Source organism: Berghia stephanieae, chromosome 8, assembly GCF_034508935.2.
Source record: "Berghia stephanieae isolate SIO BIC M18660-M18661 chromosome 8, UCSD_Bste_1.3, whole genome shotgun sequence".
In the NCBI taxonomy this organism is placed as follows: Eukaryota; Metazoa; Mollusca; class Gastropoda; order Nudibranchia; family Aeolidiidae; genus Berghia; species Berghia stephanieae.
The window spans coordinates 34,340,653-34,364,751 of NC_088367.1; the positions used below are offsets into that span (position 1 = coordinate 34,340,653).

The following is a 24,099-nucleotide window of genomic DNA, read 5'->3' on the forward strand; positions in this document are numbered from 1 at the left end:
CAAAAGTAATTTCTAATCGTTTAATAAGTATCTCGTGATCAATGGTGTCAAATGCAGCCGAAAGTTCCAACATAGTCAATAAACAGACATGATTTTTGTCAACACTATTAAGAATATCAGTGCATACTTTTAAAAGGGCAGTTTCAGTGCTATGATGTGATTTATAGGCAGATTGGAAATTTTCACTTAAATTATTTAGATGGATATGATACAAAAGTCTTTTTAACACAATGCGTTCAAGCACTTTGGATAGATATGGAAGGTTGGAGACAGGTCTGTAATTTTTCAGTTCGTTTACATTTAGATCGGACTTCTTTAATAGTGGTTTAACAATGGCACGTTTAAACGAGTCGGGGACACTACCTGAGACCAAAGAATTATTTATAAGTTCAGTTATTGTTGGTAACAGTTCTTCAATACAAGCCTTAAGAATACTAGTTGGGATGGGGTCTACTAAGTCACAATATTTTGATGGGCTATCTAAAATGGCTGACTTCACTTCATCCTCAGTGGCTGGATCGAAAACATGTAGTGGCGTTCCATGGAATGGTCCAAAGCTCGGTGACGATGATGATGATGTATTGTCTAAGTTTTCCCTAATGGATTTTATCTTGCCGTGGAAATAGTTGGCAAAATTTTGAGCTAGTTCGGTGTTATTTCTAGACGCTGGAAGGGGTGTGGATTTCTTACTGCCAAGAAGGTCGTTTGCGGTGGAAAACAGTTCTTTGCAAGATGTAATGCTTTGAAATTTTTCGTTGTAGTGGGCCTTTTTTTGCGCATGTGATGGCGTTATAAAGAGCCGACTGAGCTGCTTTGTAGATATCCTTAAATACCGTTAGACCACTCTTTCGCCATTTCCTTTCAGCCTGTCTCTTTTTGCTCTTTAATTCCTTTATCTCGGAATTGAACCATCGCGAGTGTGGTCGATTCGATACGACCCGACGTTGTGGCGGTGCCTCACGGTCAATAATAGATCGCAATACTTTGTTGAAGTCGTTTATATTTTTAACCTCATTTATGACGTCACGAATGCTATCTTGTAAACCACTGATATCAATTTGTCTATAATTCCTTGTTGTTATGTTTCGTTTCGGGAGATCAACTTTCTTTAATGCGATATCCACAAATAAAACTTTGTGATCGGATATCGCTAGGTCAACAACTTCGGTTTTTCTTATTCTATTACTTGACACAGGGGAGATGACCCAATCAATGATGTTGCCGGCCTGGTGTGTTGTCTCGGTGATGTGCTGGTGTAAATCGTTGTCGTGTAGGATTTTCTTGATTTTGGAGACTGTCGGAGAAGTGGAATTAAAATGTATGTTGAAATCTCCAATAAAAATATATGGTGAACTTTTAAGGTTGAAGTCTAAGATATCATTTTGAAATTCAGCTACAAACTTAGTATTGGATGTATTCGGCGGTCGATAGATAGTAATGATGGAGAAAGTGGCAGAGTCGGATTGGAAGGAAAGGCATGCAGATTCGTAGTTTTCTCTTGTATGAGGAGTGAAAGTGGTGTTGGTGATAGCAAGACTATAAATAAAGGCAATACCACCCCCTTTTCTCCCAGGTCGTGGTAGCGATTTCCAGGTATGCGTATTGGGACAGGCGGTGGTAATGTAGTGGTCATCCTGTTTATCCTGAAGCCAGGTTTCCGTAATGCACAATATATCAATATGACGATCTTAATTAGGTCATGGATCTCGTGACATTTGTTTTTTATGGATCTTGCGTTTATGTGGACGAGACAGAGGGGTGACCTGTTGTTGATGATGGTTAAAAGATTGCGCGGTCTTTTTGACGCTTTTTTAAATTTCGCTGTATGTCTACGTGCGTTTGAGTAAACAGGAATGTTATAAGACGGGCTGAGTTCTTTTTTAGTGATTTCGGTTAGTGGTGGTGATGGTGATGATGATGATGGTAGCGACATAGGTGAGGGAATAGTGGTAAGAGGGCGGCTTGTTGAGTTGGTTGTTGGTACTGTTGGCGGTGATGGTGTGGATGGTAGTGGTGGTGGTGGTGGTGTGTGTGTGTCGATACATGGTGTGGATAGCGTTAGTGATGGTAGTGACGACGGGAGTGGTTGACTTGGTGAATGGGATTTCTTCTTCTTCTTACCTCCCCTGGTTCCCCTCTTGTATTTCTTCACAAAATTATCACAAGCACATTTTGGGTTTCTGATACCTAGCTTTGAAATGTGTGTGATTAGTGCATTAGAAATAATGGTCTTATGGTGCGATATTGTATCAATGCACAGTAACTGAGCTTTGGTGTATTTTATAAAACAGTTTGTATTCATAGGGTGTTGGAGAAATAGCGATCCGTGTAGCGGATGTGGTTTTTCTAGGCGAGGGTTGGTGAGTTGCTGTCAGTTTGAATGATATCACGCGGCGTCATTGTTATGGATACTCGTATGATGAGGTGGTTGGGGGAGGGGGGGGGGGGGTGTGCAAGTTTGGTTATCACAATAAATCTAGATACGTTTAAATAGCTAACACAATGTTATCCACAATGAAAAAGAATTTATATTATTATAACTTCCAAAATTTCGTAGAAATATTTTCAATCAATGCAGCAACATATCACATAACTGTACACTAATTTATAGAACTGAAGTCACATTATAAACAACACAAAAAGAACAATTTTACAGAGCAGGAGTAAATGTAGCCTGTCGGCGCAAAACACACCAGATATAACGGGGAAAGTCAGAGGAAGCCAAAAAGTTGGTTACAGGAGGCCAAGTGGCCAAACCAAATGCAATTTGGTGCATTAGTGCAGTAAAAATTGGTGCGCAAAATTAGTTCGTAGCGGATGCGAGACTGCGTGCGTGTGTGTCTCTTTCTTTTTTTTTTTGGGGGGAGGGGGGTGCGTACGCGGTAACGGGGCATCTCGCCTCAGGATCTACGTACACGTAAACTGATTTATCGTTGCAACACATGCAATAGATGGTCCTCGCTGTCGTGGCCGCGCGCGCTCGTGTGTGTGTGTGTGTTATGTTTTTAAAAATCAAAACAATTTTAACCATTATTGGCGAGATTCCATCTTACACTCCCCAAACTCCAGATCTTAGTCTTAATGTTATCATTAAAAGACAAGCTTTGCGATTTATAGTTTAATTGAAGCCCGAGTCGAAATATACTCTTGCTACTGCTCTCTTGGTGGAAACGATTTATTCTGCATAAGCAATCTGCAGAAAAAAAACTGTCACTGTAAAAGGTTAAAGTTTCACGAAGTACGCTCCGTGAACACCGCTGTAACATTCCTTTGATCTACATCATCAGGCAACCCATTGTTTCTTTCATCTTTTCCCATTCCCCCTTACTATCCCCCCCCCCCCCCCCCCCCATTCCCCCGCCCATCTCTCTCTCTCTCTCTCTCTTGTCATAATGTTATCCCTTCCCCTTCCCATCTCATTGTAAAATGAAAACGTTCTGCTGTTTGCAGATACATGTATGATTGTTTTGTTTTTTCTCTCTCACTAGGCATTTGAAAAAAAAACAAAAACCTGAAAAAAAAAAAAAACAACTTAACCTTTTAAAGGCGAATATCAATCTTACTTGGACCAAAAATAAAATCTTACCGTTTTCATCAAAAGACAAAAAACAAAATACAACTTAAAAACATGAGCTTTTATATAGGGCAATATCCACCCAACGTGCTCAAAGCGCATTTTATCAATATTCTTACTGCTCTTATGGTGGAAACGTTTTTTTCTGCGTTAAAAAAAAAAATAGAAATGAAGACTAGTATTTGAAAGAAAAAAATCAGAGTCACTGGCAAAGGGTTAATTGCAGTACTCTTGCATCCTGTGAGACTCCTACGGCACTTGCTAATCATAAAAAAGGAAATAGCAATCAACAATACTAAGGTGAAAAAAAAAAAAAAAAAAAAAGAAGAAAAAAAAGGAAGGGGGGGGGGGGGGGGGTGGGGAGCAAACCCAGTAGCAATGCAACCTTTTAGCGGCGAAATTCGATCTTTGACCTAACACCAAATCTTCTATCATCAAAAGACAAGTAACGGCAAAACGATTATAGACAATTGAAGTCCGAGTTGCGATAGTCTGACTGCTCTCTTGGTGGAAACGCTGTATTCCCCGTTAACAATGATAAAGATAAAAGCAAACTATTATCTAAAAGCAAAAATATAGCTTCGCTGTTAAGGGGTTAAGAACACCTGCAACTGCTGCCAGCATCCTTGAGATGCTCTACGTCACCCAAGGTCACCAATCGACACGTCTCCCTCTCGTCGGCATGCACCCCCCCACACTCTCACGGTGGTGGTGGCGGCGGATAAAAAAAGGCCTTTTTTTCTTTTATTCAATCAACTTGACTGCTGGTGGACCCTAGGCCTCTCTACAAGTCCAAGAAATAATACTCACTTTTTCTCTGCTCCAACGAAAATATCTACCCCTACCGGTCTAATTATTTGTAGCAGACGACAAATTTCTCAAAACGGTCACGTGACACTGTAAAAACAATACAGGAAGTCCATGAAAGCTTATTTACGGCATTTCCTTTGAACCGTGTAAACAACAAAATTTCGTTTTCATTCGACTCATCGGGTCAGATTGGCCGGTATTTTTTAACGAACTAAAGTTCTGAAAAATCAAAATGTTTCTTAGAAAGGTGAAAGATGCTAGTTTTTGAAACAGAGGTAGGTTTTTAAAAAAATTTAAAAATCTTTATATTTTACGTGAATGCATGCTCAAGGCGAGTTGGACGTGCAGCGGAGGTTGGTAGGCCAAAGGCCCACCTCTCTAGCATCATTGTATGTAGAATTTTATGCCCTATCCAATGATATATAATACATGCCACTTCATTCCACTGAGAAAGAAGAATGAACATTTTAAAATCACTCCTAAATTTTTCCCCCTCAAAAACGGAAACAGAAATCCTCGCCTGTTTTCAACTCGCGAGAGCTACTTCTTGCAAGTGCCTAGAGAGCCTCGCCTTTGGCCTACCAACCTCCGCTGCACGTCCAACTCGCCTTGAGCATGCATTCACGTAAAATATAAAGATTTTTTTTTAAAACCTACCTCTGTTTCAAAAACTAGCATCTTTCAACTTTCTAAGAAACATTTTGATTTTTCAGAACTTTAGTTCGTTAAAAAAATACCGGCCAATCTGACCCATTGAGTCGAATGAAAACGAAATTTTGTTGTTTACACGGTTCAAAGGAAATGTCGTAAATAAGCTTTCATGGACTTCCTGTGTTGTTTTTACAGTGTCACGTGACCTTTTTGAGAAATTTGTCGTCTGCTACAAATAATTAGACCGGTAGGGGATAGATATTTTCGTTGGCGAAGAGAAAAAGTGAGTATTATTTCTTGGACTTGTAGAGAGGCCTAGGGTCCACCAGCAGTCAAGTTGATTGAATAAAAGAAAAAAAGGCCTTTTTTATCCGCCGCCACCACCACCATGAGAGTGGAGGGTGAGGGGGGGTGTTGCATGAAGACGAAAGGGAGACGTGGTGACCTTGGGTGACGTAGAGCATCTCAAGGATGCTGGCAGCAGTTGCAGGTGTTCTTAACCCCTTAACGGCGAAGCTAATTTTTTGCTTTTAGATAATAGTTCGCTTTTATCTTTATTATTGTTAACGGGGAATACAGCGTTTCCACCAAGAGAGCAGTCAGACTATCGCAACTCGGACTTCAATTGTCTATAATCGTTTTGCCGTTACTTGTCTTTTGATGATAGAAGATTTGGTGTTAGGTCAAAGATCGTATTTCGCCCCTAAAAGGTTGCATTGCTCCTGGGTTTGCTCCCCCCCCCCCCCCCCCCACCTTTTTTTTTCTTCTTTTTTTTTCACCTTAGTATTGTTGATTGCTATTTCCTTTTTTATGATTAGCAAGTGCCGTAGGAGTCTCACAGGATGCAGGAGTACTGCAATTAACCCTTTGCCAGTGACACTGATTTTTTTTGTTTTCAAATAATAGTCTTCTTTTATATTATTTTTTAACGCAGAAAAACAAAAACGTTTCCACCACAAGAGCAGTAAGAATATTGATAAAAAGCGCTTTGAGCACGTTGGGTGGATATTGCCCTATATAAAAGCTCATGTTTTTAAATTGTATTTTGTTTTTTTTGTCTTTTGATGAAAACAGTAAGATTTTATTTTTGGTCCAAGTAAGATTGATATTCGCCTTTAAAAGGTTAAGTTGTTTTGTTTTTTTTTTCAGGTTTTTGTCTTTTTTTCAAATGCCTAGTGAGAGAGAAAAAACAAAACAATCATACATGTATCTGCAAACAGCAGAACGTTTTCATTTTACAATGAGATGGGAAGGGGAAGGGATAACATTATGACAAAAGAGAGAGAGAGAGAGAGAAAAGAGGAGAGAGAGAGAGAGAGAGAGAGAGAGAGAGAGAGAGAGAGAGAGAGAGAGAGAGAGGAGAGAGAGAGAGAGAGAGAGAGAGAGAGAGATGGGCGGGGGAATGGGGGGATAGTAAGGGGGAATGGGAAAAGATGAAAGGAACAATGGGTTGCCTGATGATGTAGATCAAAGGAATGTTACAGCGGTGTTCACGGAGCGTACTTCGTGAAACTTTAACCTTTTACAGTGACAGTTTTTTTTCTGCAGATTGCTTATGCAGAATAAATCGTTTCCACCAAGAGAGCAGTAGTAAGAGTATATTTCGACTCGGGCTTCAATTAAACTATAAATCGCAAAGCTTGTCTTTTAATGATAACATTAAGACTAAGACCTGGAGTTTGGGGAGTGTAAGATGGAATCTCGCCAATAATGGTTAAAATTGTTTTGATTTTTAAAAATATAACACACACACACACACACACACGAGCGCGCGCGGTCACGACAACGAGGACCATCTATTGCATGTGTTGCAACGGTAAATCAGTTTACGTGTACGTAGATCCTGAGGCGAGATGCCCCGTTACCGTGTACGCACCCCCCCCCCCCCCCCAAAAAAAAAAAAGAGACACACACACATACACACACGCACATACACACACACACGCACGCAGTCTCGCATCCGCTACGAACTAATTTTGCGCACCAATTTTTACTGCACTAATGCACCAAATTGCATTTGGTTTGGCCACTTGGCCTCCTGTAACCAACTTTTTGGCTTCCTCTGATTTTCCCCGTTATATCGTTTTACTCTGGTACCGGTAAAACTTATTTTATTTGGCAATCTAAATATCTAAATGCAACACGTGCTAACGCCACAGATTGTATTTGCTAATGCTTCTATATATACGAATTTTCCTTATCCTATCTAAATTGTTTAACAAATCTAAAGAGTTTTCGCGAGGCTAAGGTGGGTTTGGTGGTATTTGGGCTCCTGCAGAGGAATCTGGCCTCTTGCTATAGCTAGTTTGGTCTCTTACTCAAAAGGCTGCGGTTATTCAGAGTCGACTCTGAATAACTGTCTACGGTTATTCAGAGTCGATAACTGTCTACGGTTATGGTTATTCAGAGTCGACTCTGAATAACTGGCTACAGTTACTCAGAGTCGGGGAGTCGACTCTGAATAACTAGACAGTTGTGGGGAAGATTTTATGTAACTGATCATTGTGATAGGTTTTTGTTGTTGTCGTTGTGTTTTATTATGACAGGACTGTCAGTGTCTCGATCGAGCTGTTGTGAGTAATCTTCATGTTGTGTTCGTTCACTGTCTCCCGCGTAAACGTGACGTCATCATTTCTACCCTTTAAAAGCTCGCGACACCTTTCATTCTCTCTCTTGACTATCTACAGCCTTATTTGGAACATATCAGCTATCTTCGCCCATCGTTGTATCTGTTACTAAGATCCGATCCGCCATACTTTTGGTATGTTATAAAAATCAGGCTAGACCGGGACGATTCCCGAAGTGCTCTAGAGCAGTTTTTAACCGCCCATATATGTCCTTTACATATATGGAGAACGCCCACTTCGGTGGAGACTTTTTCTAAACTTTTTCCTTATCTCTTACATCGTGAACGAGATTGGGAAATCCGTTCACGACAATTGGCGCTGCGACTAATTTCTGAACCCTGCCATTTTAAAAGTGTGTGGTAGCACTCAGTGCACGGGAATTGACTTCTTCAAGGTAAAGAGTTCTTGTAAACAAATCAGAATTATGAATCTAAAAACTTGTTTCATCTGATTGTGTTGTAAGTATAGCGCCTTGAATTGAGTTCCCCTGGTTTAGTTGTGTTTTTTCATTGCTTAAACCAGAGAGGAAAGCCGTTTATAGGGGTCGGCAATTATTTTTGAACTGGCGAAATTACGATCTCAGCTCAGCTCAATTTTTTCATCGAGACTTCGAGCTCAACTTTCGTTTATTTTTGCCAATAATATTGTGCAATTGTGATTTCTATTCAACAAAATGGAGCAAAATTGGTGAGTACAATTCAATAATTTTACTTGAAAGTGCATGAGGGCTTAATCAATTCACTTCAAAGAATTAGCCTGGTGAACCATTATTGGGGTCATGGTTTTCACTCCCATACTCATACTGATGTCTCAACTAAGATTGGAATTCAACCTGCATGTGAGCTAAATTATTTGCAGGTCTATTTAAATACTTTCCAATATTTGACATCAACAATACTATTTCTGTGAATAATATACAAATAATTGGCGCCAAGATTGTTGTCATCTGCCTTTATTTAGATGATCAAAGTCAAAGCTTAGGCAGCCATGTAAAAGTGTTCCTACTCACCAAACACAGAAACTATTTTCCAGCTTTATACGCTCCTAAACCCCCTATATATTGGATGTTTCTCTGAACTCTTTACATCCAGACTCTGTAAACATATCCACTTGCCTTAGACACCTGGTCAGTGTCTAAATAGGATAAGAACCACCTCTAACCCTAACCCAGTGATTAAACATGTGAAAATAGTGAAATCTGTCAACTGTGGTGTAGGTGTTGCATACAAGTGAGAAGGGATCTGAGAGTATTCCAAGTTTACAGACTTTATCATTGCTTTAATTGATTTGCATCAACTGGTCTGTCATTTTAACTGAAATAAATAATTATCATATTTCAGTTTAATCCAAAATGGATGCAAAGATAATGATTAATGTCATTACTGCTAAGGACCTTTTAAGGTCATCTCATATAAGCAAGCCTTTGGCTAGAACCCTGCTTGACATTCGAGCACGTAAAGGTTTACTCACTAAGGAGGATGTGATAGATAAGATCAGTAATGGTGACATGTTAGAACTTTTTGATTTTTCGGTTTCCGAATCGTGCATTTTTGAGAAACCAGGTGAACATGCCCCTGGTACCTCTCGCGACAGTTCCCCAAATAAAATGGATTCGAAGGATAATCGTCTGGTGCTGGAGACAGACGAAGGGAACTGTCTGCGCAGCAGACCCCAACTAAAGCTGCAGGTTCGTATCCTGAACATGACGCTACTAGCAATCCTCAAGAAGGTGCTAGTAGTGTTGCGAACCCGACATTTTGTAACAATGCGAAACGCACCATTCGTAATGCGTGGCACGATCAGCCTACCGAAGACCATTACCCAACATCCTTTTTGGCATCCGACCGCGAGCGGGTTCCTTTCGTTCATGAAGCTAAATTTTGTCAAAATTACATGGACAAGGTGCCTTATTCTGAATGTCCTGAATCTATAACTCACACATTGGACCCACCCTCTCAAGATTTCTCAAACAAGGGTCTCACATCAATGGGCCCGCAAAGAGAGGATTGTGGATATGCAAGAGACAAAGTAAGGCAAACCCGCCGGCTACCACGAAGAAAACCATCTATGAGAAGAACCTTAGAACAGGAGGATGCTCTTATTGAGGCAAGCATGCACAGGGAAAGACGAGGATGGAGAGATGAGACTAGTTACATGCATTCCTACGAGGCCCCACCTGCGGATCGCAATTCCACGGATCATTATGGAGATATGAGCAGTGGAGGCCCACTTATGCCACCCCCGTCCAAGGTACAGCTGCCTAAATCTATCTCTTTCAATGGGACAAAAAGATGGGATACGTTTGAATATAATTTTCAGAACTTTCTGAATTATCATAATATTCAACATCTCCGTGACCAACTATTTTTCCTGGGCCTTGCCCTGGAAGGAAAAGCAGCGGATTATCTCTCACGGATCCATCAGTCGATAGTCTTTACAGACATACGAGATGGATATGACACCCTGAGAAATCGATTTGGTGATCAGCAGCTACAACATGCAACTCTGATACAATTCAACAGCACTACGCAGGCTGAAAAAGAAGATGTCTTAGACTATGTTGACAAGCTATGGGAGTTGGCACTGCAGGCATTTCCTGGACAGTCCCCCGCAATTTAGAGTCCCAAGTGGTAGCCCATTTTATAACAGGACTATATGACGTGAAGGCAGCCCAATATATTGCATGTCAGGAGTGCACCACGATGGACCAAGCCCTGAGAACATATAAGCTTTTTAAAAATTCTCAGCAAGTTGGTTGGCGTGCACGAAAGGATAGACCAAGTACCAGCAACACCGTGCGGTTCAGAGAGCCCTCTATCCAAGCGGTGAATGTGTACGATGAAGAATCTGGGTCAGAATCTGAGGAATTGGAAGACTATAGCCAAATTAGAGCAGTGACTCGCAACACGAGCATTAAGACAGCTGGTGTACAGCAGAAGACTGAGATGAGTGTTGAGGCAATGTTCAAACAGATGTTATCAATGCATGAACAAACCCAAAGTAAATTAGACACTCTCATTACACTCCAAAGACAAGTCTTGGAAGTTATGCAAAGAGGCGCTCGACGTGCCCAGCCAAGATCCCGCTCCAATTCCCCATCATCAAGTGCCTGTTTTTCATGTGGAGGTCAAGACCACTATGCTAGAGACTGCTCCATGAAAGGTCGCCCAAAGGAAGACAAGGCGCCAAACGGGCAGGGATCAGTTTGAGCCCGGAATTGATCCAGTTCAAGCAAGGGCAATTAAAGAGGACCCAGTTTTTGAGGCACAACACAGATATAAGGCTATGAGCAATTTGTGCCCCTACTCTTCTGACTGTACTAATTTTATGAAACATGAAGAAACTAAGGAAAACCTTGCCCAGCAGACCAACAACGGAAGCCACAATGTATATCGGTCTAGCCAGAATCCAGAACAGATTGTAAAACCTTATTTTAATGAAGAATGTATCTGTATTGCAAGGTTACAGTCAGAATCTGCCCTTAAAGTACAATGTACAATTGAAAACGTCCCTGTACAAGCAGTGGTGGATACCGCAGCAGATGTTACCATCATCTCTGAAAACACCCATAACAAAATCCGACCCACCCCCACTTGTACGAAGTCCATGAAGATGTTTGCAGCAGATAAAGATCAAAGCTTCTCTGCAAAATTAGTGGGACCACTACACTTGCGATTGGGAGAGATTCATCTGCTAACTCATATCTATGTTGCTCCCATTTTCGACCCAATGCTATTAGGAATAGACCTGCTGAGGAAATTAAGGGCAAAGATTGATGTGGAAAAACAACAATTATTTTGTCAAAATCAAATTATTCCTCTTGCAACAAATTCGACTGAAAGTGTAAGTCCCAAGTGTGACATGGCACAAACAGGTTTACCAGTGGATGATGGAGACCGAACAACTATCAAGATTGCCATTCCCCACAAATTGATCATACCAGCCCAGTCAGAAGTAATCACTAATGTTGAGTTAAACTATCTGCCCAATTCACCATTTATGTACCTGGAATCATATAGAAATCTGCCAATTTCTGTGGGCCATACCCTGCATGTAACCAAACCAGTTGTTACAGTGTGCTAAATCAACACAGGTGATGAATGCTTCCTCAAAAAAAAAAAAAAAAAAAAAAAAAAAGGGGGACGGAAATAGGACAACTGCATCCCCTGGAAGTAAGAGATATAATTGAGGATGACAAAGATGACTGGCTGAATTTAACAGAAGTGGACGAACTCAGCAACCCACGACAAAAAACGGAGGGGGAAGGCTCCATATCAAGCACTTCCTGCCAGCCGATCCAACTACCAGACAAACTTATAGATCTCTGGCAGAGAGTTACGTCCATTCTGGGAGATGAGAGACAAGGTAAAGTTAAACAATTGCTGTGGGAATATCAAGCAATACAACACCACATTATACAGGAGATGTAAAGCCAATTAAACTAGGCTTGCGACGTACCCCTGTTCACTTTACCAAAGAAGAAGATGAAATGTTAGACAAGATGCTTAAAGCAGGGGTAATACAACCCTCAACCTGGAGCTGGGCTGCTGCAACGGCACTATTGGTACGGAAGACAGATCTGTTTGTGCATCCAATTTGGCTTATTGGTAGATCCCCAGTTCATGAAGATTTCTAGCACAAAGCAGCTTTCCGTACATACCAAGGACGCTTGAGTTTAATAAACTCCCCTTGAACTGTTCAATAACCCGAGGACATATTCTAGAATAATCAAGTGCTGAGAGGGTTAAACCAGAAAAGGATACTAGCCTTCCTCGATGATACCCTTGTCCTTGGAAAATATTTTGACGATCGTCTTTCAAACTTAAAACATCTCAGCTCCATGCCCAACAGACAAGACTGGTGGACGCTGCACAATAATATATTATACAATAAGCCAGAATCTCTTCTTACTTCACAATGACCACTTTGGACAAATGAAGTGATGGAGAATAAACCTGCTGAAATTGCCACTTCAAGAGATTTTGAAATTGTGTGTAAGCATATCCAGTACATGACATCAAGAAGCATGAAATAGCAAAGAGAGTGAGATCACAAGTCATATATATCTTCTTGCCACCCTCCAGTGATGTCAATGTGTTACTTAAGGCTGCTTACTGTGGTTAAAATATAAAAGTAAATATGAGAGGCCAGGACCTAACAACTCTAATCCATTTGGGATACCCACGACATAAGTTGAGAATGGCATTCTATTCAGGTCAATTATTTCCTTGATAATAATTTCAAATCAAGGAATAAACTAGGCACGGCATGGGTAGCCTCCTTAAAGGCACAAGACCTGAACCACCGCTCTCTGACTAGTGAAAAATGGTCAAGAAGAGCGAAAGAAAAAAAAAAAAAATGGTGACATTATGAAGCTACATACCTAGGAAGAATATGTATTACTAATTGCTTCCATCATCTGTAGTGCAGTCAATGATAGATCGATTTTACAACAAAGGATGTGAGCTTATGCCATAAAGGAAGAGGGGTAATTATTGGCGAAATGTTAAAAATTATGTTTAAAGCAAGCTCACAAGACTGCTAGGAAACCATTGAAGACAGAGTTGAATAGATGAAATTCGACTATGGAATTAGAAAAGGCAACAAAGTGCACTTTGAAGACAGAAAAAAAAAAAAGAAGTAATAATAATAATAATTTATAACTGAATGCAATCCTGATCAGTCCTGCCAGCATCATTGCAGATTTCGTCTTCGGTGCAGTGTTATGTGTAAAAAACAGACACAAATTTTAAGAAGAAAGGTAAATCAAGAAGCCTCCAACTCTGTCATGACTCATATCTGTTGCTATGTACAAAAAGACAAACCCCAGACCATGGAAAGAAACAACAAAGTATGTATGACTGTCTGGAGCAACATCACGGTCTGTATCAACTGAGCAGAATAGCGAGTCGATGCCACCACTGTCAACATGGCAGTGACAGTGATGAAGGGGTTCAATTCCAAAGAAAATGCCAGAGAAGCTCAGCCTGATGATACTAGACTGGAACCAAAGGCTGAAGGAGAAGGGGTAGAGGTGACACTTTCACCTCCCCATCAAAGGGTAGAGGTTTCACCTCCCCACTAAGAAACTTCTCACATCATGATGACTCAAGGGCACAAGGGACTACTAGAGACACCAGGAGCAGACACCATGCACAGGGAGCCTGATGATACCCCAAGCAATCACAGGTTTGATGACAGCTAAAAAAATGCCCTGAAACCAAGACCTGATGATACCAGGGTTGGAACCCCTCGGAACCACAGGCTTGATGATACCTGGTGTAAGCCCCCCTGAACCCAGAGACCTGATGATACCAGGGATGGTACCCCTCGGAATCACAGGCGAGGAAGGGAGAGAGCTACCCAGAGGCCCATCTGATAATGGCTCTAGAACCCGACCCAACCTGATGGAACCAGAATAAGCCAAGATGTGAGAAAGAGCCCACGAGGGTACCACGACGACCATGTGGTGCCCCTATGAACTGATAACATGAACACATGGGTGATCACCTCAAGCAGGCGAGGGAGGGAATTATGTATGTACATCAGAAGGTATTTTACTACCTCGATCAGGTGAGTCAGAAGCATAAGCTTTAAAATGATGATGATTACCACCTTGTGACAGGACCTGTATTATAGATATTAACATGAATTGGTAACTGACATGGTTCCAACCATGCTTGTTTTATTTCTGACATTATCCCTGGTCATTGTCATCTTGTCAATTAATTACTAAAGAGATTCCCTGGCCTGCTAGCAATAATGTAAATACTAAATAAGCTCTATTTTCAGCTGCAAAGAAAAAAAAATGGGATATATATATATCCAGCCATTTACAAGTGCAGCAAGCAACCACTGATATTGCCTTACAATTTTGATTGTTTATATCCCCAATGAAATTTAAAATATTATATCCCTCCTAACAAGTTATCTTTTATAAATTTTGGTCCAATTTTCATAAGTACTATGTTCTGATATAGATATTTTAAGTAATGTTTTAGGACCAGACAAACTTATGCAAACATGAGATCTTCCCACTTTTAATCTATATCGGGTATAACTTCAGGAGGGAAAGCATTTTAGGGGGGAGGAATGTGGGGAAGATTTTATGTAACTGATTATTGTGATAGGTTTTTGTTGTTGTCGTTGTGTTTTGTTATGACAGGACTGTCAGTGTCTCGATCGAGCTGTTGTGAGTAATCTTCATGTTGTGTTCGTTCACTGTCTCCCGCGTAAACGTGACGTCATCATTTCTACCCTTTAAAAGCTCGCGACACCTTTCATTCTCTCTCTCGACTATCTACATCCTTATTTGAAACAGACATATCAACTATCTTCGCCCATCGTTGTATCTGCTAAGATCCGATCCGCCATACTTTTGGTATGTTATAAAAATCAGGCTAGACCGGGACGATTCCTGAAGTGCTCTAGAGCAGTTTTTAACCGCCCATATATGTCCTTTACATATATGGAGAACGCCCACTTCGGTGGAGACTTTTTCTAAACTTTTTCCTTATTTTTTACATCGTGAACGAGATTGGGAAATCCGTTCACGACACAGTTATGAGTGATGAATTTCCAGTTACCAACCACACGGTTTTTCTGTTTTTTTCTTCTCTCCCACCTCTGTTTAATCCTACGGGAAAAAATCGTTTTAATTTTTGGTATTTTCTTGTCTTTTCTGTCATGGCAGTTTTTTGCATCGGAGATTTGCATTGCGGCCGCAAAATTTGCAATTTTTTGCAAATTGTCGAGATTTTGCACCCAAAAAAAAAAAGAAAAAAAGAAATATTTAAAAAAATATAGTGGGGACCGGTGATGATAATCTTCCGCGGATTTCTGGGATTTTAGGATTTGTTCATAAATGTTCCGTTGTTTTTTGTCATGTCAAACATTTTCTGCTCAGTGGTAGTTCAGGGGAAAAAAACAATTATATGCCTTCTATCATTTTTTGACACCTCTGCTCAGTCGCATGAATTTTGGTGACACTCCTTTATTTATGACGTTAGTCTAGACACGCTGGCGCCAAATGTCAAAGGCAGCACAAGACACATGGTGGCCATGAATGAGAAGATGATCGAAAGGGAAGGGGATGGTGCAAATGGGTGTAAATATGTGTGTACTTTTTTAGCTGTAACATGATAATACATTCATTTGACGATTTTAGAAGGTTTATAAGCGTGTCTTTTTTTTTCTTCCTTTTTAAGTTTTGTTTTGTTTTTGTTTGATTGTTCTGAATTTGTTTATAGAATTCATTACAACTTGTGTCTAATTATTAAACAATTTAAAAAAAAATCAATTCATTAATTCTCTCTCTCTCTCAGCCACCCCTCTATCTTCATTTTATGTTTATAGATATTATTTGGTAATAGAGAGATAATAAGTTAGGCTGATCGATTTAAGAAATGATTGTTTATAAGCTAATTTAAATTTGCTTTGTTGATGGAATATCATTTGCAATTGATTAATAAAAAGATTCTTATTTATAAGCGACTGAAGTTGAAAAATCGCCAAGTTTTAAGAATTTGGCATGAAAATTGCCAAAGTCACAAAATAACCGTAGTAAACTGGTATCAAATTGAAACTCATCTCGCAAGAACTCAACTCGATAATTCGATAGGCTACTCGGCTCTAAATATCTGTACACATTGATGGTTATCCAGGGTCGACTATGAATAACCATCTACAGTTATCCAGAGTCGACTCTGAATAACTGCCTAAAGTTATCCAGAGTCGACTCTGAATAACCACTTCGTACTCAAAAATGATCTGGCAACCCTGCCTGGCTAGGCGGAACCTTGATAACAGAAACGGGACCCACTCGATTTCGCGAGGAATTAAACATGAAAACAATTAGTAGGGAGTTTAATAGAAATTCTAAATGTACCTCACACACTTGAAACCAATGTCATATGAAAGAGCTGGCAACACAGATTACAAAACAGTTTGAATTTTGTTTCTATCTTGATTAGAAATGTAGTTACGGCAGTTCAAAGTCTGAAATTTCAGACCGATTTTTACCCCAAAATTACCATTGCAAAGTTGTGACCGAAAACGCGTGATGTTAATAAAAAATGATTAAAACAGTCAATATGGAACTCTTATCATATATTGTATACCAAAATGTTCGTCTTATCGAGGACAATGCATTTACATTAATAAAGAGGAAGATAAACATTTCAAATTAACACATTATTACATAATATGACGCAAATGTTACATAATCAAAAACTCGGCTGGACGTAAGAAAGAATTTGCTCTATCACTTTTGGATTTATCCCCAATATCTCACTGAAACAATTTAATTAATACATAGAGAATAAAAAAGGGTTTGAGAGTATATAAATGAAAAGATATAAACATGTTGTGTAATGACATAATGAGTTTATTTTTACCTATGGCAATTTAATTGCATATAAATAAAATGGTAGATTGAAGAAGTTCAAATAAATTGAAACAGATTCCCTATTATAATTAGAAGGAAAGTTCTGGCTTTTAATACTTTAAAAAATTCTGCTGAACCACTTTGGGTTTATTGCTATTACATCATTTGAACTGACAATTAATATAATTTTATCCCCCCCCCCCCCCCGCCCTTCTCTCTCAATGTATGGGGGTGTCAAAACTAATAGAACTTCTTACCATAATAATTATTAAGGCTAAGGCCTTTAAAATATGGATACAAATGATAAACATATCTAAACATATGGGAAAGAAACTTGATGACTTGATGGCAAAGTAAAATAAAATAAAATTAAAGCAATTGGTATTTTTAAAATATCGATATTATTAATATCGGATTTCACAAAGAGAAGAAATATACGAACTTTTAAAACAAAAACTATAAAATGCCTATAAATAAAGTTGGAAAGTATGTATTCAAAATAAAAACATAGTAAATAATAGTACTGAAAATATTATGGACTAAATTTAACATAATACATAACTAAATTAAAAATATCGATATGAATATCGATATCGCCCGGCAGCCATGATGAGAAGATAATGTAAACAAGACATTTCGGCGCAGAGTTAAAAGGTGTCTGCGCATCGATATAGGGCCCTGAAATTTGGCATGAATAAAGTTTAGATGTTATTCTAAAAACAAGCGTTTAAATTTTAAAAACACACGCGGTAAATAAAAAAATAAATGCATTTGAAAATTGCCAAATTTTAACTTCATATAACTTCTGGAATTATTAATGGATTTTTCCTTAATTGGCACCATTTAAAAGGAAATTGAAAGACGAAAATAATGATACCAAAATATCTGCGATATTCCTCTTTATAACGAAGTTATGCATCTTTAATTGAAACCCCCAAAACGCGAACGGCAATTTCCAGTCACAACTTTCCTATGGGCGAGTTGGGTCAAAATTTGACTGCCACTGCTGCTGCTCACTAAACTGACTAATTCAATTAGGATATAATTTCAACACAACTTTTGAAATTCATCAAGGATTGTCCATTACCGAATGTTTTTTGATAGAAAACAAATGCATCTTCAAATCTAAACTGCTTTTGACGGTAAGCGGTAAGTTTTTATTTATTTTTCTGTCCAAACGAATGATTTGTCCTGGTTATAGAAGCTAAGTATTGGTAACACCGGCTCAGCTGTCTAGTAAATGAATGACATGACTATGACATGCAAATTTGAAGCCGACTAACAATAAAGCAGTGATTAAATCAGAGCTAAACCATTAAGGATTTTCACAACCTAATTTGCTAATCAAATATGATTTTCTTACCAGATCTGCTTCAGTTTTTGGCTTTTCTTTGGGTTTTTCATTGTCTTTAGCAGTTTGTTTATCGTCTTTAAGAGCGTCGGCTTTCTTAGTGTCGGCCATAGTGTTTGAGAACTTCCGGAAATTGAGCATACTAAAACGACCTATATTTTTACCTTCTACTCAAAAGATTTAGTTTTTGACATGAACGGTTAATCTAACTAGCAGCGGGAAAACAAAATTTATCTCTTGCAGGCAGTCAGGCAGGCAGGCAGCTCATCGATTTATATTCATCTTCTAAGTTTCACAGTAATCTGAATTTAGAATAAAGACACCCATTTTGTGTTGACTATTAAGGGTCAAAAATGTGAATGCATAGAGTCGCACAAAAGCCCAAGGTCTTGAAGTTCGTTCAATCGTACATCGGTCTAAGTCTAGAGAGCTGAGCCGGTGTTACCAATCCTTAGCTTCTAATAACCAGGACAAATCATTCGTTTGGACAGAAAAATAAATAAAAACTTACCGCTTACCGTCAAAAGCAGTTTAGATTTGAAGATGCATTTGTTTTCTATCAAAAAACATTCGGTAATGGACAATCCTTGATGAATTTCAAAAGTTGTGTTGAAATTATATCCTAATTGTTTTCATGATTAATTCCTCGCGAAATCGTGTGGGTCCCGTTTCTGTTATCAAGGTTCCGCCTAGCCAGGCAGGGTTGCCAGATCATTTTTGAGTAAGAGACCAAACTAGCTATAGCAAGAGGCCAGATTCCTCGGCAGGAGCCCAAATACCACCAAACCCACCTTAGCCTCGCGAAAACTCTTTAGATTTGTTAAACAATTTAGATAGGATAAGGAAAATTCGTATATATAGAAGCATTAGCAAATGCAATCTGTGGCGTTAGCACGTGTTGCATTTAGATATTTAGATTGCCAAATAAAATGTTTTACCGGTACCAGAGTAAAACGATATAACGGGGAAAGTCAGAGGAAGCCAAAAAGTTGGTTACAGGAGGCCAAGTGGCCAAACCAAATGCAATTTGGTGCATTAGTGCAGTAAAAATTGGTGCGCAAAATTAGTTTGTAGCGGATGCGAGACTGCGTGCGTGTGTGTGTGTGTGTGCGCGTGTGTGTGTGTGTGTGTGTCTCTTTTTTTTTTTTGGGGGGGGGGGGGGGGGGGGGGGGGGTGCGTACACGGTAACGGGGCATCTCGCCTCAGGATCTACGTACACGTCAACTGATTTACCGTTGTAACACATGCAATAGATGGTCCTCGCTGTCGTGACCGCGCGCGCTCGTGTGTGTGTGTGTGTTATGTTTTTAAAAATCAAAACAATTTTAACCATTATTGGCGAGATTCCATCTTACACTCCCCAAACTCCAGATCTTAGTCTTAATGTTATCATTAAAAGACAAGCTTTGCGATTTATAGTTTAATTGAAGCCCGAGTCGAAATATACTCTTATTACTGCTCTCTTGGTGGAAACGATTTATTCTGCATAGGGCAGAAAACACAAGAAGGTCCAAAATGGGGGTCTCCTTTTGAAATAAACTTATTTCTATGAAAAAATCCAAATTCACTTATTTTTTTGTGTGTTTTGTGTTGATTTATGGTTAAGGAACCTGTATGAGCAGTTTGAAAAAAAAATATTTTGTTGTTATTAAGATATTGTTTGTTGAAGTGTTTTTTTATGGGTTTTGGCGACAACAAACGTTTTCATTTCAGCCACGGTAGTTTCGGAAAACTGCGTTAAAGAAACATGAAATCAACTCAGAAATTCTTTGAATGGCCATATTTTGTGAAATAAAACATTAAAAAATCGGAGAATGAGTTTCATTTTTAAAAATAATTATGATTTCATGCTTAAAATAAAGAAAAACGGCCGTTTTAGAAAACACAAAGTTTTGGGGACTTCGTAATTCTTCCATAGCGAGGCTCTTACTTCCTGTAAAATACGAGTCAAAACATCCGGTGTCTACATCGTTTTTCCATAGCTGCAGTTTTTGTTTACGGCCCTAAAACGTTATCCGATAACTTCGACGAGTGAAAATTGGTAAGTTGACTATTTTTATTATAATTTTAAGTATTTTAGTATAATCAATGTGAAATTCAAAGGATTTGTGTTAGTTTTAATGCCCGTTTTTCTGTGTGTCGCTCTTCCATAGCAGTTTTTCCATAGCAGAATCAAGCCGGCTTCGATTGTTTTGATTCTGATAATTCCATTTCTAACCTCTGAAAGTCGATAATCGACTTATTTTATTGTAAATATATGATGAATAACAAGATAGAAACCCACAACTACGCAGGATGATGTTATTTTGGCTTGAAATGCCTTGATTTAATGTGCGATACGGCAAAGTTTGGAAAACTGCTATGCCACAGAATAGCGAAACCAATATGGCGGCTGATTCACGATAATGGCATGGCTGGCGACCCATAAGAAATCAACTAAATTTAGATTAAATTTATGAAAATGATAAATAGACGTTATTTTTATCAAATTTGAATAGAATTATATTCCCTTTCATTTAATTTGATTCCCACCATTTTTCTTTCTTGTATGATTCAGATAACATCAGTAAAATTTCTCTAATTAGTTGTACATTTATTTCAGCTACTTTTCTTCATATAAATTTTCAATGATTATATGTTATTAGACTCATTATTAATATTATTTGCTAATTTGTATATTTTTCTTTGGGCAGGTTCTTTTATTATTTCATATTGCATTACACTTCTTAACATATGAGATATAAACACAACTTTCTATTTGACTTTAATGTAATACCAGAACCATATTTACTTATCTTTCCCAGATCAGACTGTCCAGTGGTGAAGGTGGGGGAGTACCTCAAAATAACATGCGAGATAAACAAGCTCACAAAGACTTTTTTTGCTGGTGTAAGAAGTTTTTCATACCTTTAATGCAATATTTTGTAATATTTATAACTCATTTTCATGTTTTCTGAAGTTGCAGGTGGTAAGTAAGCTGTTGTTTGACTTTGAAATTTGAATTTTTTTTTTTATGATAAGAATATACCTATCATCTTGTTTCTTGTAATTTTTCCACAGGTTTCAACCCCACCAGAGCCTTCTTCTGATGCTCCATTCGTGCGATTCATGCGGAAGGGCCCTGGCAAGAGTTATGTGTTTGGTGATGTTCCAGATGAAAGCTTCATCAGTCAGGGCCCTCCGGACAACTACCGCTGGACGAAAGTGCCCTCGGAGCAAGTTACGATTGATAACAGGGGGCACTATTTTTAAAAATTATAATTGATTGTATATATTAACCTTTATTTGTATTTGCTGTATATATTAGATTTATTGATTATTTATAACATTTCAAAGAATTTTATACTTTAAAATAAAAAAAACATGAAAACTTCAAATTTTTTCCGACTCGTGTCCTTTTGTATTTTTTTTTTTTACATTAAAAAAAAAAATATGGCATGAATCCTGCTATTATTTTGAGAAAAATGCATGGGCTGCTTAGTTATGCTGTTTTAAGATGATTTCAAATGTCTGGGGCAGGTTTGCATTGAAATTTTGGTGATCCTGAGAATTACCAGAAATTTTAAAAAAAACGGAAGAGTTGTCTTTCTTTGACAATTTCTCTTCATGTAAGAGGCCTGCTGCTCTCAAAAGCTATTTTTTCTGAATCTGCAATGATTAACCTTTCATTTGATACCAAATATGATGTGTTTGGAGTATTTTGAAAATTGGTCAAAATGGGCCCCAAAATGAAAACCCTCTGAGACCCTTTGTGTTTTCCGCCATAAGCAATCTGCAGAAAAAAAACTGTCACTGTAAAAGGTTAAAGTTTCACGAAGTACGCTCCGTGAACACCGCTGTAACATTCCTTTGATCTACATCATCAGGCAACCCGTTGTTTCTTTCATCTTTTCCCATTCCCCCTTACTATCCCCCCCCCCCCCCCCCCCATTCCCCCGCCCATCTCTCTCTCTCTCTCTCTCTCTCTCTCTCTCTCTCTCTCTCTCTCTCTCTCTCTCTCTCTCTCTCTCTCTCTCTTGTCATAATGTTATCCCTTCCCCTTCCCATCTCATTGTAAAATGAAAACGTTCTGCTGTTTGCAGATACATGTATGATTGTTTTGTTTTTTCACTCTCACTAGGCATTTGAAAAAAAACAAAAACCTGAAAAAAAAACAAAACAACTTAACCTTTTAAAGGCGAATATCAATCTTACTTGGACCAAAAATAAAATCCAACTGTTTTCATCAAAAGACAAAAAACAAAATACAACTTAAAAACATGAGCTTTTATATAGGGCAATATCCACCCAACGTGCTCAAAGCGCATTTTATCAATATTCTTACTGCTCTTATGGTGGAAACATTTTTTTCTGCGTTAAAAAAATAATATAAATGAAGACTAGTATTTGAAAGAAAAAAATCAGAGTCACTGGCAAAGGGTTAATTGCAGTACTCTTGCATCCTGTGAGACTCCTACGGCACTTGCTAATCATAAAAAGGGAAATAGCAGCAACCAACAATACTAAGGTGAAAAAAAAAAGAAGAAAAAAAAGGTGGGGGGGAAGAGCAAACCCAGTAGCAATGCAACCTTTTAGCGGCGAAATTCGATCTTTGACCTAACACCAAATCTTCTATCATCAAAAGACAAGTAACGGCAAAACGATTATAGACAATTGAAGTCCGAGTTGCGATAGTCTGACTGCTCTCTTGGTGGAAACGCTGTATTCCCCGTTAACAATGATAAAGATAAAAGCAAAAATATAGCTTTGCTGTTAAGGGGTTAAGAACACCTGCAACTGCTGCCAGCATCCTTGAGATGCTCTACGTCACCCAAGGTCACCAATCGACACGTCTCCCTCTCGTCGGCATGCACCCCCCCCCCCCCCCCCCCCCCCCCTCCACTCTCACGGTGGGGGGGGCGGCGGATAAAAAAGGCCTTTTTTTCTTTTATTCAATCAACTTGACTGCTGGTGGACCCTAGGCCTCTCTACAAGTCCAAGAAATAATACTCACTTTTTCTCTGCTCCAACGAAAATATCTACCCCCTACCGGTCTAATTATTTGTAGCAGACGACAAATTTCTCAAAAAGGTCACGTGACACTGTAAAAACAACACAGGAAGTCCATGAAAGCTTTTTTACGGCATTTCCTTTGAACCGTGTAAACAACAAAATTTCGTTTTCATTCGACTTAACGGGTCAGATTGGCCGGTATTTTTTTAACGAACTAAAGTTCTGAAAAATCAAAATGTTTCTTAGAAAGTTGAAAGATGCTAGTTTTTGAAACAGAGGTAGGTTTTTAAAAAAAATCTTTATATTTTACGTGAATGCATGCTCAAGGCGAGTTGGACGTGCAGCGGAGGTTGGTAGGCCAAAGGCCCACCTCTCTAGATATCGTCTGCTACAGTTCAAAATTCAATGTTCAAGCAAAACGTCCTCTCACTACTTGACTCGAACTTCTTTCGCTGTCCCTATGTATATATATCCAAAGCTGGATACTGATGCTGGTAACGAAGGTCATCGGTATTATCGTTGTAGTGATATCTGAAACTCGAGGTCAGCATCTGTAAAGCGCGCACGCCTTTAGCCTTTAACTTTAGCGCTTGTCATTCATAAGGCACAAAGTTTCAACAAAACTTTCATTGTCATTTTGGCAAGAGAACAAGCCAGTGTATCCAAAGACAAAATTTAAGGACGTATGGTGTTTCAGTCGATACAGCAC

The 24,099-nt window shown here is 38.8% G+C and overlaps 2 protein-coding genes across 9 annotated transcripts in view; one reads left to right on the plus strand and one right to left on the minus strand.

The window, feature by feature from the left end:
• LOC144978563 (26S proteasome non-ATPase regulatory subunit 2-like) overlaps nucleotides 1–18,547 on the minus strand; it is a 53,548-nt gene extending 35,001 nt beyond the window's left edge. The window contains exon 1 of the mRNA XM_078924788.1: nucleotides 18,411–18,547. Within this exon, the coding sequence (XP_078780914.1) occupies nucleotides 18,411–18,539 (129 nt within the window). The 5' untranslated portion in view covers nucleotides 18,540–18,547. The remainder of the gene's footprint in view (nucleotides 1–18,410) is intronic.
• A 27-nt stretch (nucleotides 18,548–18,574) lies between these two features.
• The window catches only part of LOC144978562 (uncharacterized), a 46,849-nt gene continuing 41,324 nt past the window's right edge, over nucleotides 18,575–24,099 (plus strand). For 2 of the 8 annotated variants that reach the window (XM_078924782.1, XM_078924784.1), the window contains exon 1: nucleotides 18,588–18,695. The gene's annotated coding sequence lies outside the window, so the exon portion shown is untranslated. Of the gene's footprint in view, nucleotides 18,696–24,099 lie in introns of all 8 variants that reach the window. The other 6 variants (XM_078924779.1, XM_078924787.1, XM_078924786.1 and 3 more) reach the window with 5 other exon arrangements.